The 17,046-nt window shown below is 34.5% G+C and overlaps 1 protein-coding gene across 2 annotated transcripts in view; it reads left to right on the top strand.

Moving 5' to 3' along the window:
* The window catches only part of EFCAB7 (EF-hand calcium binding domain 7), a 45,121-nt gene extending 28,618 nt beyond the window's left edge, over positions 1-16,503 (top strand). Inside the window, exons 9-14 of one of the 2 annotated variants that reach the window (XM_003990155.6) lie at positions 1,335-1,492; positions 2,392-2,525; positions 6,723-6,871; positions 12,439-12,648; positions 15,138-15,245; positions 16,224-16,503. In XM_003990155.6, coding sequence (XP_003990204.2) covers positions 1,335-1,492; positions 2,392-2,525; positions 6,723-6,871; positions 12,439-12,648; positions 15,138-15,245; positions 16,224-16,298 — 834 coding nt within the window. In that variant the 3' untranslated portion in view covers positions 16,299-16,503. Of the gene's footprint in view, positions 1-1,334; positions 1,493-2,391; positions 2,526-6,722; positions 6,872-12,438; positions 12,649-15,037; positions 15,246-16,223 lie in introns of those variants that run through there. The other variant, XM_045035958.1, reaches the window with a different exon arrangement.
* Positions 16,504-17,046: the final 543 nt, after the last annotated feature.

A 17,046-nucleotide genomic window follows, 5' to 3' on the forward strand; every position in this document is an offset into this window, starting at 1 on the left:
GAGTTTCTATTTACCTTTTTACTATATTGGCTTCTGTTTTTCTGTAATATGTCATATTTGCAAAGGATTTTTAGTTTTAGTTTCACAATTATTTTCTCTAAGAAGAGTTTTGTGTGCATGAAAGACTTTCCATTTGCCATCCACAGTGGAAATTCAAGGTGATATGTGGAGATAAGGGAAGTTCATGGGATAACATGTATTAGGAAGCAGCAAGAACTGCTTTTCACTTCTGGGTACCAGACTACATCTGGCCATTTTACAAGATTATGGTTTCCCAAGGAGGGATTTGTCAATCTTTAGTCTTCAATGACCCTAGTTTTATTGGGTTGCTTCTTGTAGCAAAATAGAACATGGTATGGTCACTTTAGGATGATTATGGTTCCTCTGACTTGTGAGGGCAGAAATAGGACTGAACCCAGAATTCAGAAAAACAACTTTATTTTGTGTATGAGTCCCCAGGATGACCTAAAATACATCTGTGTTTTGAAAGTTTTTGGACACAATTCCTGACAGAATTCCCTAGGGCTATTCTGTGCTGAAGGGCCAATAGCTGTTTGCTTAGCTTTTATACATGGCAAGAAAATGCTTAGATTTAATATATTTGACAGAGATAACCCCTAGGTTTTATAGATGGCTGTTTGTTTCCATAAAACACCTAGAACATTCATAGAGAGATGTCATTATGCTTTCTTTTATGAAACTACAGAATAAAATGTTTCCTATACAAATTTCCTGTCACTCATTATAAATATACTGTGATGGAAAGAAATTTTGTATAAGGTAGGTTTATCTGGGATTCTGCCATCTTGTTTTATAATCCATATTAATTACATAAATAATAGTAGTATTGCAGTGCTTCTGTCTACATAATTGGATTCTTACAAATACGGCTTACAAATATTACAAATAATGAATTCTTGAAATATATTTTTTACTTTGTGTTCTTGAAATCTGATTTACAAATCATGTATTTATATTTGAATCAAATTAGGGAATTGTAAAACTATTTTAAGATCTCTCTCTTTGCTTCCTGTTAAAGATATTTACATCACAAACATTTTTGAAGATTATTGAGAAAGCTTTAGAAGGTATATAACTTTTTACCTGTTACAGTTTTAGGCATTTGTTTTTAAAATATACTAAGAACTACATCTAATGGTCTTGTGCCAGGACTTCCATTAATAACCAGATTTTGAAGCCTGTAAAAGATTGATAGACGCATAATAGAGTTGGTGAAAATGGATAAATTGCTTCTAAAACTTCCCTTTCAGAAGAAAGATGAAAAGTCATTAAAACTCATGTTGGTTGTTGTTTTTTAATTCTTTTGAGAAAAGGTGTTTGGGTGGACTGGTGAACTAGGACCTGGAATTTACTGGTTAATTCCTTCTACAACTGGCTGTAGGCTGAGGAAAGAAATAAAACCAGTAACTGAAGAAGCCCAACTTGTATATAGAGATGAAACAGGGGAATTATTTCTTACAAAGGAATTTAGGTAAGTTTTGTTTATTAAGGTTAGAACTGTAAAATCTAGAACTGTAAAATCTAGTTTATTAAGGTTAGAACTGTAAAATTATAGATCAATAGCCTGTCTTCCATCCTTTCCTTTGGCCAGCTGCCAGACCCACCTGCAAATCCTAATTCAATAATTCAACTCATTCCCTAGGCATCTGAAAGTGATTTTCCGTTCATGAGTCTGGGATTGCCACTCATTTCTGAGTTCCAAACATTTGGCAAGTCAACTAGAGTCACACATTTACAGATTTCTACCTGATTAGACACTTCCTTAGAAATAGATACTGCCAGTTGCACCATTAACTTAGATAACGGTCAAATATGAAATCTAAATACTTAGGTAATTCCCTTATACCCTAGATATATACAATAATATCTGGTAGAATAGGAAGAAGAAAGTAGATTGGAGAAAGGAAAAAAGAATGATAGAATTACCATTCATTGAGTTACTACTATGTGTTGAGATACTGTGGTTGTTTTAGAAGCTTGTTTGTTTCAGACTGACTAAAAAATATATTTGGATGTAGTAAGTTCAAAAAATTGTTTAATGTCATGGGGCGCCTGGGTGGCGCAGTCGGTTAAGCGTCCGACTTCAGCCAGGTCACGATCTTGCGGTCTGTGAGTTCGAGCCCCGCGTCAGGCTCTGGGCTGATGGCTCAGAGCCTGGAGCCTGTTTCCGATTCTGTGTCTCCCTCTCTCTCTGCCCCTCCCCCGTTCATGCTCTGTCTCTCTCTGTCCCAAAAATAAATAAACGTTAAAAAAAAAAATTAAAAAAAAATTGTTTAATGTCTTGAGATTACTTCCTCTTGAAAGTTGTCCTCATAGAAACATTCAGTCCAGTTGCCATGGAGACAAATAATTTTCTATTTATAATTTTAGGTCAACTTTATCAGATATATTTGAAGTAATTGATTTGGATGGAAATGGTCTTCTTAGCCTTGAAGAATATAATTTTTTTGAATTGAGAACAAGCGGTGAGAAATGTGATGAAGATGCTTGGGCTGTCTGCCGAGGTAAGCACTTTTCTTCTCCTTAATGCATATATAAAAAAATAGCACCCTTTCATTTTTAAGAAGTAAAATGTCAGACTTCTCTATAGAATATTATTATAGCAGTTAGGACAGTGAAAAAGTAGTAGCATTGTTTATAGATCATAAAAATGTAAATATTTATTTTCCTTAAATTTATAGTTGGTATAGTATTCAAGTTAAAAGAAAATATGAATTACTTAAATGTCACTTCATTTTTAGCCTATGTTCTTTGGATCTTAGAATGGAAAAAACTTTGTCTCAGCTCTTGATACTAATGAAATGGAAATGGTCAAGAGCCCCAAACTGTGCCCAGGAGAGGGCAGCAAAGAGCTAATAGGCTAACGTTTGACTAAAAATTAAGCAGTTTCCAGCAAGTTCTTTATACATGTTAAGAATTCTTTAGTTGTTTTTTTGTTTTGTTTTGTTTTGTTTTGTTTTGTATTTGAGTTGAATTATGAAAGCACATCCATGGTGGCATCATGATTGGCAAAGGAAACTATTGAGAAGGAGACAATTTCTGTTGTCTCTTAGGAGGAGTTTGGGAAGATGGTAGGGCTTATGTATTTAAGCCAAGGACTAAAAGATCAAAGGGGAAAACCAAAAGCCATAGCCAACTATAGATCACAGAATAAGGCCAAAATGCAGTCAGGAAACAAATTAACTCACATATTGCTGTCACTGGGGTAGAAATGTGTCCTACTCCTTTGGTTCTTAAAAGGGTCTAAGCTTGGCAAAGTCAGTGAGCCAGGTGGGAGTTTGATAAATCTGTTTATCTAAACAGCAAGTAAGGTAGAAATATTAATACAAAGGTTTTCAAAAATGTATTTATTTTTAAATGAAAGAGATACACTATATAAACTTTATATATGGTATACTCAGCAACAAGAAATGAATATTGATTTATACTATTAAACTTCAAATAAGAAGATTTGTAATATACAGAATATTATTCTTAGGAAGATATAATCATCTTATAACGTTAAGAATACAATCTTTTGATTCTTTATTGTGGCACTAAAACATATTCAATAAGAATGAATCATAATAAGACTTTTTATGGCAAAGTTTTTGATAAATAAAATTTTAGTTTGATAATTTAATTGGTAGAATTGATAGTTAACATTTTTTGAGAATTTACCACATGTCAGTTGGAAGCAGTCTATACAGCAACTCTCTGAGGTATGTACTATTGTTATTCTCAATTTACAAATAAGGAAACAGAATCAAAGAGGGTAAGTCACTTGATCAATGTTATATACCAAGAAAATTTCACAGCTGAGTTTTACACCCAAGCAGTTAGACTCCAGAACCTTGAATACCCTGCTACAAAAAAATCCCCAAGAATGGTTGACTTAAAAAATGATTTCAAGGGAGAATGTCCCCTTCACCAACATCAGTAATACTGCAAAGAATCAGGCCTTTTAGGTTCTGAAGTTTTTATTTTTATAGTCATACGTAATATTAATTTTATGCAACTTTCTCCTTGATAATAAGAAAATGTTTTATCTACCTGTAAGATCATTTTAATAAACTTTTTTATACTTAAAGTTGCCTTATTTTTTTCATTTTTTATTAATATATTTTATTTTTAGAGCAGTTTTAGGTTTACAGTAAAGTATGAATAGATTTTCTCCTCCCCTCTACCAATTTCTCCTATTTTCTGACATCTTGCATTAGTATGATACATTTGTTAAAATTGGTGAACCAATGCTGGTGCATTTTCATTAACTAAAATCCATAGCTTATATTAGGGTTATATTGTGCTGTACAGTTCTCTGGATTTTGACAAATACATAATGCCATATACCTGCCCTTACAGTATTATACAGAATAATTTCATTGCCCTCAAAATCCCTTGTGCTGTACCTATTCATCTATCTATTCGTCCCTTCAAACCCCTGGCAACCACTGATCTTTTTACTGTCTCTATAGTTTTGCCTCTTCCAGAGTGTTATATTGTTGGATATCCTGCAGTAGATAGTCGTTTCAGACTGGCTTCTTTCACTTAGCAGTGTGTATTTAGATTTCCTCTTTTTGTTGGCTTGATAACTTATTTCTTTTTAGCACTGAATAATAATTCCATTGTATGAAGGTATCAGTTTATTTATTCATTCACCTGTTAAAGGACATTTTGGTTGTTTCCAATTTTTGGTACTTATGAGCATAGCTACTATAAATACTCATGGGCATATTTTTGTGTGTACGTAGTTTTCAGCTTGTTTCAGTTCATTTAAATTCAATGATCACTGCCGCAGTAAACCTATGTTTAACTTTGAAAGAACTGCCACATTGTCTTCCAAAGTGACTACACCCATTTTGTATTCCCACAGGAATAAATGAGGATTCTTAGTGCTCCACATCCTTGTCTGCATTTGGTATTATTAGTCTTTTTAGATGTTAGCCATTCTAATAGGTGTATATCTTGTTTTAATTTGCAATTCCTTCATAACATTTGATCTTTTCATATGCTTGTTACCATCTGTATATCTTCTTTGGTGAGGTGTCTGTTCAGCTCGTTTGCCCGCTTTTTGATTGAGGTATTTATTTTCTTACTGTTAAGAGTTCTTTGTATATATTGGATACAAGTCTTATCAGTTGTGTTTTGCAAGTATTTTCTCTCAGTCTGTGGTTTGTCTTTTCATTCTCTTAGTAGTGTCTTTCACAGAGGAAAAATTTTTAATTTTAATGAAGCCCCACTTAACCATTTTTTTCCTTTCATGTGTCATGCTTTTGGTTTGTGTGCTTTTGGTGTTGTATCTAAAAAGACATAGCCAAACACAGAGTCACCCAGATTTTCTCCTGTTATCTTCCAGAAGTTTTATAGATTTGTGTTTGGGGTCTGCAACCCATTTCAGTTAATTTTTGTGAAAGACATAACATCCTAGCGTACATTTATTTTTTTTTGTCTGTGGATGTCCTGTTATTCTAGCACCGTTTATTGATACAATTATCCTTTCTCCTTTGAATTGACTTTGCTCCTTTGTCAAATATCAGTTCAGTATATTTGTATGGGTCCATTTCTGGGTTCTCTGTTCCACTCATTATTTGTCTCATCTTTTGCCACCACCACACCGTCTTGATTACTATAGCTTTAAAGAAAGTCTTAAAGTTGGGTATTCATGAATTTATAAAAAATTAATGGAGGATTGAGAATTTTAAGTTTTAGAAGTCTGATAGTTTGATAGTCTCTATAGCATAGTATTAGGTATATTTTCCTTGATAGTAATAAAATTTGTATTAATATCAAATATTTCTTTCATCTTTCTTTATTACATGCAAGCTCCATCCTCCAGTTTAGTGGCTACTATTTCTATGATCTAATTTAATCTACATTTACTTTTTTCCTTGCAAAATTCTGTGTCACTTCCTAAACTCTGTAAACTTTTTAAACTATTAATCAGTCAGTTTTAAATGGCTGTGTCTCTGCTGCTTTTTTCATAATGATGTATACAGAAGAGACATATCATAAAGAGTACCCATTTCCTTTGGATATATTACAATTGGAAGCAAGAAAATAAAATCTTTCTTGTTGGGCAGTTAACAGAATATAATCCATAATGAATAGCTATTTATTATCTATAATAGACAAATTCAGGAGTTACACATGTATAGATACTTTGAGGTGAGTTTAGTTTTGCTTACAATGTTAAAATGGATTTATTAAATTTATTAAATAATAATATTAAAATAGATTTATTTGTCTAGGACATTCATAGAATCCAAAGTGTTCCCCATTATCTAACAGATTTTTAAGGACCAGGGACAATTTGGTTAAAATTAGAGTAATTAGGCATATAGCAGTCGCCTTAAATCTGGCACCATCCACATCTCCCCTTTGAAACACCATTAATTTGGGGGGTGTTACATCAAATTCATCCAGGTTCTGCTGGTTTTAAGGGGTAAACATATATGAAGCATTTTAATTTTTAAAAATATATAAATCAGTATATACTCTAAATAAGCAAGTAGGTTGGGACTTACCCAGAAAAATTACAATTTCCTCTAATTTCAGAATATATTTACAATTTATAACTTCTGATTTTTTTTGAAAGTTCCAAAAATAAGGCTTCCATTAAATAAGGCTTCCATTAAAATATTTATGAAAAATAATATAGATCTTTTATTAAATGTATGAGTTTTAAAATTATGTAAGAAAGAAACTTTTGGTTACTTTAACAGACAATTTTGATACAAAGAAGAATGAACTAACAAGACAGGGCTTTATGGATCTCAATCTAATGGAAGCCAATGATCGAGAAGGAGATCCTCGTGACCTTTGGGTAACTCTACACTCAATGGGCTACAATAAAGCTCTGGAACTGACAGAGGTAAAGCAATCTGAAAGTTTTGCAGTGGTCCTAATACACATAGTATTTTACTCCACGAACACTTTCCTACCACCTGACTTTTGAATTGGGCACTCAAATCCTTGAACTTTAGTATACGAATGAATTGTGGTTGCACCGGTGTGTTTCTGCTAGTTTGTGCAAGTTCCCATTGTTACCTGAAATTTAGTTACTATCAGTATTTAAATAATTCAGGAACAAAGAAGTTTGAGCATATAATATGGGGGGAAGGTTTGGTGGTTAAAAAAATTCTATTTTTTAATTGGTGATGGCTATTTTAGTTGCTGGAGTCTCATTTCTATAGGGAAACTCTTTGTCCTAATAGAATAAGCCTATCTTAGAATAAGGGGGACGTGTCTGTATGAGAATTGGAATTCTGATCTTTTGATAAAAGATACTCCTTGGGTTATTATTTGTAAAATACTTGGGATGGTTCTTGGCTAATGTATAGCACTGTGTATATGTTAGCTATCATTATTAAGACTTTCAGTAAACTGGAGAAATAATAAAAATGAGGCCTTACTTCTTAAAGTCTATATTTTGTGTCAGGTTTAAAATAAAGAATTCAAGAGTTTCAGGCCATGTATCATGTAACAGTACATTTGTTGTTTATATTCTTAAAAATAATATCTGTCCTTTCTCTAAGTAAATCAACTTAGGAGGGTAACACTAGCTTCAACACACTTTAAATTTTGGGTGTATTGAGACTTTGGTTTAATTCCTAGCTTTGACATCATTGAAAATCCCTCATAAACCTCTTTTCTGAGAAGTTCTGAGAATAATTTTTTTTGCCATTTTTATTAATAAGAGGTTAAGAGTTACAATAACTTTTTATATCTTACTTTATTTTTTAATGTTTATTTATTTTTGAGAGAGAGAGCAAGCACAAGCAGGGGAGGTACACAGAGAGAATCCCAAGCAGGCTCCACACCATCAGTGCAGAGCCTTGTATGGGGCTTGATCTCATAAATCATGAGATCATGACCTGAGCCAAAATCAAGAGTCAGATGCTTAATCAACTGAGCTACCCAGGCACCCCTATGCTTTCACTCAATAAGAGAAATTAGTTAAAAGCAGTTTAAGACATTTTTTTGCATTTACTTATGTCATTGACCTTTGAAACCATAGGCAAGAAGTATTTCTTAGATAAAACTTTTTTAAGTTTGTTTATTTTGAGAGAGAGAGAGAACAAAAGAGCATGCTCATGAGTGGGAGAGGAGCAGAGAGAGAGAGGGAGAGAGAGAATCCCAAGCAGGTTCCACACTGTCAATGCAGAGCCCGACATGGGGCTCCATCTCACAAACCTTGAGGTCATGACCTGAACCGAAATCAAGAGTCAGACGTTTAACCGACTAAGCCGCCCAGGAATCCCTTAGATGAGGCTTTTTAAATTTAAAGTTTATTCTTCATTTATTGAATAAGTAATACAGAAACACCATTGAAAATGTAAAAGGTAAGCATATATAGTGAAAATGTCAAAGGAATAAGAAACCACTTCTCAATAACAAATAAAAAGACAAAAATGAATTGATTATTTACTACAAGGGAGTATGCTCGTCAGTTATAGCCTGCACGACTATAACTGGAGCAGTTATAGTCTCCACGACTATAAGTGGAGCAGAATGTTCCTCTTATTTATTAGGGGAGGGTTTTGAGGAAGCATGGTTACTCAGGTGAGACTGTTGATTGGTTGGCACTCAGCAGTGTTATTTATTCACACGAGTCCTTGATTGTTTGACTTTCAAAAGTGAGGAACTAATACTGGTGGGCTTACAAAAATGTGTTTATTGAGATGAGGTTTTCTAGATCTTTTGAACAGGTTTAAAACCAGTTCTGATGACTACTCATTATCATGACAACAGAAGAGTCAGTTGTTTCCTAAGTTTGTGAGAACTTTTTAATTCCCAGCCTTCCCTTTTGATTTTCATTCAGTTAAAGTTGTAGAAGAAACTTTCAAAGATTCACTCAACCACTATTGTTGGTTCTTTTCGAAGAGGTTTCATCTGTGGGGATCTGATTTTCAGTTTTGCATTTATCATGGTTTCATCCTGTTTCTGTCTTTAAGTCATTTGTTGGGACAGCGACTTCTACAGAAGCATTTGAAGACTCTAGACAACATTTAAACTCTGAGGCAAACAAGTATAGTAGAAGTATTATAAGAAGGGTGTAGAGAGCACTCCAGAGTCATAACCCCAGGTTTTCCAGGCTTGACCAAGAAAAGTCCCAAGGACTCTTTAAATCTACTTTGTATATGACCTTTTGTATTAACTCTTTTAATTCATTGTAGGTGATTTCACTTGCAGTGTTAATCCAGTTACAAGAAGTATTAGCAGCAGTGCAGATTCCTCCCTGGCTGGTCAAAAGAAAATCAAGACTTTTTTATTATTCATAACTGCTTGAGTTAAAGAATTTAAACTGGTTTGTCATGCCCCCAACAGTTAGGCTATATTAATTACTATGTCAGCCAACAAGAAGGAACAATTTTTTTGATGACCATCTGGAATGATGTAACTGCTATGAATAGGATCCGTGTCTTCAGCAATCTTTTTCCAGGAAGGGTTTTAATTTTTTGTGGGTATATGTAAGGACATATAACCTGTTGAGGGTGTTCGGGAATCTTGCCCTTGCAATGGCCTAACAGTTGTACAGAATAATTAACTTTGATTCTGAGTTAGCATTAAATAGTCTGATTTCCACATAGTAGCTGCATAAGTAATCGTCCTTAGTGGAACTGTGGGTGTGTTGTTTCTTGGTGTTGTGACAAATAGTATGTGTTGCATTTTGTATTTCTCATACTTCAAACACATTTCTTTCCTTTAAAGCCTAGACTTAGGCAAATTATTGCTGCTAATAAGGAAAACATGATAGGCCAAGTCAAACATATATAGCCTTAAATCCACAAAGAGTAAAGCTATGAATAAATAAGAGTGTGCAAAGAAGAATGGAACCCATAGAAGAATCTTGTTCCAGTGTCATGAGAGGAAGCTGCTCCTGTAATGTGGTCATATGTTGTACAAAGGTTCGTGGGTTAACAGTGAATTCTGTGCACTGTCTGCTTCTGGAGATTCTCTGGAGAGTTGCACTTTAGGATCTTTAAAGGACGTACCTTTCCAATTCTGTTAAGGCCCTTTGCACTTTCCCAGAGGTTTGGGAATTATAAAGACAAAAATGTTTTTGAATAAGAAGCAAGCCTTAAAAAAAAAAAGAAGAAGCAGCAGCAGCAGCAGCAGCAGCAGCAGCAGCAGCAGCAGCAGCAAGCCTTTACTTAATCTAAATCCATGAATAATTGTTCCAGTTAAATGTGTCCCTTGTCATGGGACCAATAATTTGGAAGGCCCTAGGCGGTCATGATGGTTGTGGCTTTTTAAAAAATGATGTTTTCTTTGTTTGTTGTTTGTTTTGTTTTGTTTTTTAAAGATTTTATTTTTAGGTAATCTCTACACCAGATATGGAGTTCAAGCTCACAACCCTGATTTCAAGAGATACATGCTCTACCAGCTGAGCCAGTCAGGTGCCCTGGTTGTGGCTTTTCAACAGTGAAATATTTTGACCCATCCTGAAAATAAGTGTACTATATTATTAGTATATATCCATAAACCAGAGAGAGTCAACTGTATAAAATCAATTTGGAAATGCTTAAAGAGTCTTTTGGTGTGTAGTCTCAGTTCATGTACCATAATTTTTCCAGGTTAATTTAGTTACAGATAAAACATTGAATAACCACATCCTTCATTTTCTTAGGAAAGTTTTTCCTCAGTGATTGATATTATAGCCAGTTTATCACTGTTGGAATGCATTGTTTCATGGAAGATTTTATCTAGTGTCCAGGTGGCCATTCTGGTTTTGCCAGATCTTATCCTCGTGGTTCTTAGGACACAGTGTTTCTTTCAGAATTTGGCAGGCCAGGTTTTGCATATCTACAATGGAATCCCTAAACTTCTCAATGGATTTGTTTTATTTTGTTCTTATTTTATATAAGGACTTTAGTCAGAAGAGTCTGTTTGGTATACAGATCTGTTAAAAGTATTTCTATAGTATTTCTAAAGTGTTTCTATAGTACTTCTAAAGTACTTGTATAGTATCTATGATATAGTATATTGGCTTCCATAAAACTTCTTTTATATTGAGTCTCTTCCTTTGTGGCCATTATTTTAGGTATCAAATAATGTATTTATTGTTTCTTTTTTGTTTGTTTGTTTTTTAAGTGAGCTCTGCACCAGGGTGGGACTTGAACTCATGACTCTGGGATGAGTTGCAGAGTCTCAAGACTCTGGGATCAAGAGTTGCATGCTCTACTAAGACAAGTGCCCCTTGTTGCTCATTTTTAAAGGGTACTTGATCAGAGAGGGAAAATCCCTCTTTTTTATATAGCATTTTTAAAAAGTCAATTTTTCTAAAAGCGTACTAGCTATTAGTTTATATATTTTACTCTCTTATGTCTTAGAGCCACAGTTTAATCATTTGAACATATTTCCTGGTAAGGATACAGATTTTACAAAAGATACTAGGCAACTTGCTGTATTTCAAGTTATTGTTACTGTTATTGTTTTTCATTTCTTTCATTAATGTAAGACTCCTCAACAAACAATATTGAGTCAGAATTTGGTACTGGAGCATCCAAAAATTCTCTTCTTGGCATGGATACTTTTGATTTACAGAATCACAGTGAAGACATTCTCCTCGTTCAGTAGGGTTACAGCATTTTTGGATTGAAAATGTTACACAAGCAAATGGTAATACCAGAAGGAGAAAATAACAATTCAGAATTAATTGGTATAAAAATGTTGGATGGTTCCCATTAGTGATAGGGATTTTTATATATGGTAACATTTGATTTAAAGGATTCATGTGAGGGGAGGTGGGGATTAAGGAGGACACTCGTGTGATGAGTACTAGATGATATATGGAATTGGTGAATCATGGTATTTTACACCTGAAACTAAAATGACACTGTATGTTAGCTGTACTGAACATAAAATAACATAACATAACATAACATAACATAACATAACATAACATAACATAACGTAACATAGAAACATCAAGGATTCATGTATGACCTGAAGTTGTTTTGACTGATTTAGTTAATACTTGTAATTGTTCTGAGACAAGGTGGCTATTTAGTTAAGGTATTAGCTTTAATATGCAGTGATTCTTTGGTGTGTGCTATTTTACTGAGTTAATACAGCAAGAGGATGATCTAACATTTTCATATTTGAAAAAAATAAAAGTTTATGATGACCTGGGAAGAATCAGTCTGTAGTGTTATGAATGTTCTGATTGGTTTGAATGTATATGGAGAGTATTTTGCTGATAGGGATCTGGAAACCTTTGGTACTTTCTTGAATCATGTATAATGAAATTTGATGTCTAGTACTAGTCTAGTACTACTATGTCTAGTTCATAGTACTAAAATCTTCTAAAAGTATATGAGGACAAGTTAGAGGGTACATCTTCTTAAATCATATGATAGACATATTAATAACAAATAATTTATTTTTAATTCTATCAAAAGGCTAAGACAACGTTTACTTTTTCTTTCATATCAGGCATGCCCATTTGTCATTGATATCTATGGAGACAAATGCAAGCCAAGAATTAAAGCTGTCCATATGGAGGCATGCAGTGGGCAACTCGAGAAGGCCATTTGTAAATCTGTCCTTAACAAAGGCGATGCAAGAGTAATGGATGGTCATGAAAATATAATTGTACATACTTATAAGCGTGACACCTGGATAACATCAGTTATTGAAAACAAGGTATTATTTATGAGGTGGTTCTCCTTAGAACTGCAATGTTTACTAGTATGTTCCATCTTCTTTCTTATTCTATTCTTGCACAGTAATTAATACCACATTATATTAACAAAATTTATAATGGGCAATTATTCCTTCTCAGGTTTTTAATTCAAACTAAGCATGATAATTTTTATGCATTTTTAAAAGTTTGAGATAATTGTTTTTCTCTTAAAATATTATGAAAATTAAATATCTGGAGATCTCTGAAGAAAGAGTATAATCTGGGTATAAAGTATTTTATTTAGTTTGTTACTAAAAATCTTCACACCTACAATTTAAAAAAATTTTTTTTAATGTTTATTTATTTTTTGAGACAAAGAGAGACAGAGCATGAACAGGGGAGGGGCAGAGAGAGAGGGAGACACAGAATCTGAAACAGGCTCCAGGCTCTGAGTGGTCAACACAGAGCCCGACGCGGGGCTTGAACTCACGGACTGCGAGATCATGACCTGAGCTGAAGTCAGCCGCTTAACCGACCGAGCCACCCAGGCGCCCCTACACCTACAATTTTAAATAACAGACATTGAGTTTTTTTTAAAAATTTTTTTTTAACGTTTATTTATTTTTGAGACAGAGAGAGACAGAGCATGAACAGGGGAGGGGCAGAGAGAGAGGGAGACACAGAATCGGAAACAGGCTCCAGGCTCTGAGCTGTCAGCACAGAGCCTGATGCGGGGCTCGAACCCACGGACTGTGAGATCATGACCTGAGCCAAAGTCAGATGCTTAACCAACCGAGCCACCCAGGCGCCCCTAACAGACATTGAGTTTTAAAGAAATATAAACAAAATAAAGAAAAAAATTAGCCCAACTTTGTTTTACATACCTTGCAATTCAGAAATTCTATGGGCTATCATCATTTTATCTCATATATTCCATTGTCTGGGACCTATTTTTATCAAGCCAATTATTGCTAGCTTTGGCTACCATCCCTCCTACTACTGATGTTGCAGGTTAAGGGAATACATGCATAAATGCTTAGAGATACCCAGTTTTCTAGAAACGTAAATTTTCATAAAACCTTACTCAAGATGGCTGGATTCTTAGGACTGTTGGCTTATTTCTTTTTAGTTCCTGGGTGAGACTTACGTTATTTTTCTGCCTGCCATAAATTCCTTAAAGTGTTTAAGGTTTGGCTGAGTATTGAGTCAGTGTGAGTCTATATTATGTAACTAACTCTTCTAGTCACAATAGAAGCCTCTAGAAGTGTAATATGATCTCTGGTTTCAAAGAGTTTATGGGCCAGTTGGGAAGACAAACTCTATATTCTTGAAAGAGATGCGTGAAAATTAAATGTTAAATTATACTGTTTATATGTGTAATAGTTTTACTGTATTTGCATCTCTTGTAGCTGATGTTAGTTTGGACTATCGAAGTTGGGGAAGGACCTGTAATGAGGGGGAAGGGGACTGTGGTGTGGGATTTGGAGACAAACTAGGATTAGAGATGCAGAGACACACACAGTTGTTAGTAGCAGAGAGACAGTGTAAGGAGTAACACGTGAGAGGGTTAATGTGAGATATAGAGGAAAGAGTGAGAATATTCGCTATGTGGAAACAGAGAACTTTACTCAGTGGAGTAATATGAAGGTAAATAGCATAAGTAGGATGGGTCCAAATCATATATATTATCTTGAAAATGAGGTAGAGGAGTTGGACTTGACCAAAATAGCCAGGGTCCCCAGCTGGAGATTCCTGTCTTCAAGTGGATCATAAGCTTTGGAGGGTGATTCCTAAAAGAAAGGAGTGTGCCTTCCTTTCTGCCCTCTATGTTTTACTAGAATTAAAAGGGTGGACGGGAGTCACTGCCTTATCACAGTTTATCTGTTCTGCAGCTACCTATCATTTCTTAGCCCTGCATTTCCTTCCTTTCCCTAAAGGAAAATTAAACTTCCCTTCACCAAAATGATGTAATAATATTTTAGAGCTTCCTATTTGCCAGGCACTTTACATTTATTAATGTGTTTACTTTTCACAACAACCCAATGAGTTAAGTACTATCTGCATTTTACACACAAGGAAACTGAAGCATGGGGGCATTCAATAACTTGGAGAAGGTCACATGCTGAGTAATAGGGCTGAGAAATGAATCCGGTAGGCTAATGTTATATTGCCCCTTTGTGGTCATTAGGGAGTGCTCGTAGCTTCTTTAGCAGGGGAACACTTTGGCTCCTACATTTCTTTTCATTCATCAGCTTCATACTGCTTTCTCTTGCTTCCTATCTATCCTAAAGGCTGTCTATTATCTGTGACCTATTATCTCAAGTATCACTTCTTCGGTAACGTATTCCTTTCTAGCCCAGACCGAGGTAATGTTTCTGTGTTTCTATAATATCTTCTATGTTTCTACAGAATCCTGCGAACACCTCTTTCACAAGACTTACAAAGTGTTTTGTAATAATCATTTTGTTTGTATTATTAAAGACTAGCAACTTATGAAATTTTTTTATAGTCAGATAATAAAGTGATTATTCACATCAACAACGAACTAAGTAAAAACTGCGTAAACAACAGAGGACTCAACATATTTGCAGTAGAAGTGGCGCCAAAGTCTACAATGGTAATGCATTGTTTTCTAATTAAACCTTTTGTTTTATCAATTAAAAAAACCATTTTTGCTATTAATACTATGAATAAGTGGAAATATGAAATAAAGTCTAAAATTATTTTAAGTACGATATTATATTATTATCATCCTATATTGCGAGTAAGGAGATTTTGGTTTTAGTCCAGTTCTCACTGTTTGGTTGAGTGATTATGGGAGATTCAGTTAACCTCTCTGTTCCTGCCCCTTTAAATGTAAAATTAACATAGTATTACCAGCTTTAGGTTCTTTAGGAGGTTAATGTAAAGATGAAAATAAAATGATGTACATGAAAGCACTTTGTAACATCATATAGAAATATAAAGTGGTGTTTATAGTAAATGGGAATTTTATAATATAAAGTATTTTTATGTACATTATTAAGATTTTCTAACGTAACCTGAAAGAGAAAATGCCTCTAAGTTTTAGATAGCCATCTAAGTCAAGAGCCAGGAACAGTCATAGTTTCTGGTGTTAGCAGAACCATGGGTTTCTAATTTAGCCAGGGGGTCAAAGACATGGACCCTGAAACTGGTCTAGTAAAGGGAAAAAGGAAAAAGCCTTCTATTCCTTTCCTTTCTTCCTCCATTCTGTCCGTGACATCCAAAAACACTTTAGAACCAAATAAAGAGAGATTCTACAGAATCCCAATGAAGGGTTTAGAAAATGCTCTATGCTTAGTGAAAAAGGGGTACTTACTCCTCTATCACTCCTCTTTACCCACATTTACACATACCAACTATCAACTATTATATTTTAGTAGAATTTAGACTGGATTATCCTGTTAGACATCAGATCATAGATTGTAGGTCCCTGCTAAGGACAAATGTTACAGAAGTTTATCTTCACAGGGATATTTTTTACATAGGGTCTAGAAATCTTATCTTGTTTAAAAATTAGTTAAAAATAATAATATGTAAAAGGAAAGTAAAATTTTTCTATTTTTATATGCAGGTTTGTCAACATGTAATGCCTGTGAATGAACGACAAGAATGGATATATTATTGTGTGTATTCCCTTATATCTTAAATATTGCTTTCTATTAGAGACTGTCAGGCTAAGAATTATTTCAGGTTTAGTCTTTATTTGTTGATCAACTAAATGCTGATCAATTTAACTGATGTATATAAACAATAATCTATTTAATTTGTATGTAGTTATATTTTATGCCCATGTTATATACTTTATTATTAAAATATAAATAAATATAAAATATAAATAATAATGTTTTTAATATGGGGCTTTCTTATCAATTTAATGGGAAATCTGGGCACATTTCACTTACCAATAGTCAATCAAAGTAAAATTATAGGTAAGCTTTTAAAAAGTAATAGTCAGTGAATTCTACAAAATCCTGTATACTTTTGGTTTAATCTCACTCATCAAAACAAACAAACAAACAAACAAAAACCCTCCAAGAAAATGTTAATGGGCCAACTGCAGCTAGTGCCCTTGACTCTCACCCTGGATTCTCACTGTTCCGTCCCAGAAACCTGACAGGTCACAGACTCCTGTCCATGCCACTGTGATCACAGGCATGTGGCTGTGGGAGGACCAGGAGGTGGCCTTGGTCCCTTCTCTTTCCTCCTTCTGCTGCTGCTGCTAGTGACACACAGCCCCTTCAAAACCTGCCTCTCCACCAGCAGCCTCTACCTCCTGTTGCACCTTTCAGCTTTGAGCTGATACTGCCTCCTCCAAACCTCTGTGGGCCTGTAGGTGTTCAGACCCCGGAAGCTGTTCCACCATCACCCATACTCGCGGTCATTCAGCAGGCAGG

This window comes from Felis catus, chromosome C1 (genome assembly GCF_018350175.1).
Source record: "Felis catus isolate Fca126 chromosome C1, F.catus_Fca126_mat1.0, whole genome shotgun sequence".
NCBI lineage: Eukaryota > Metazoa > Chordata > Mammalia > Carnivora > Felidae > Felis > Felis catus.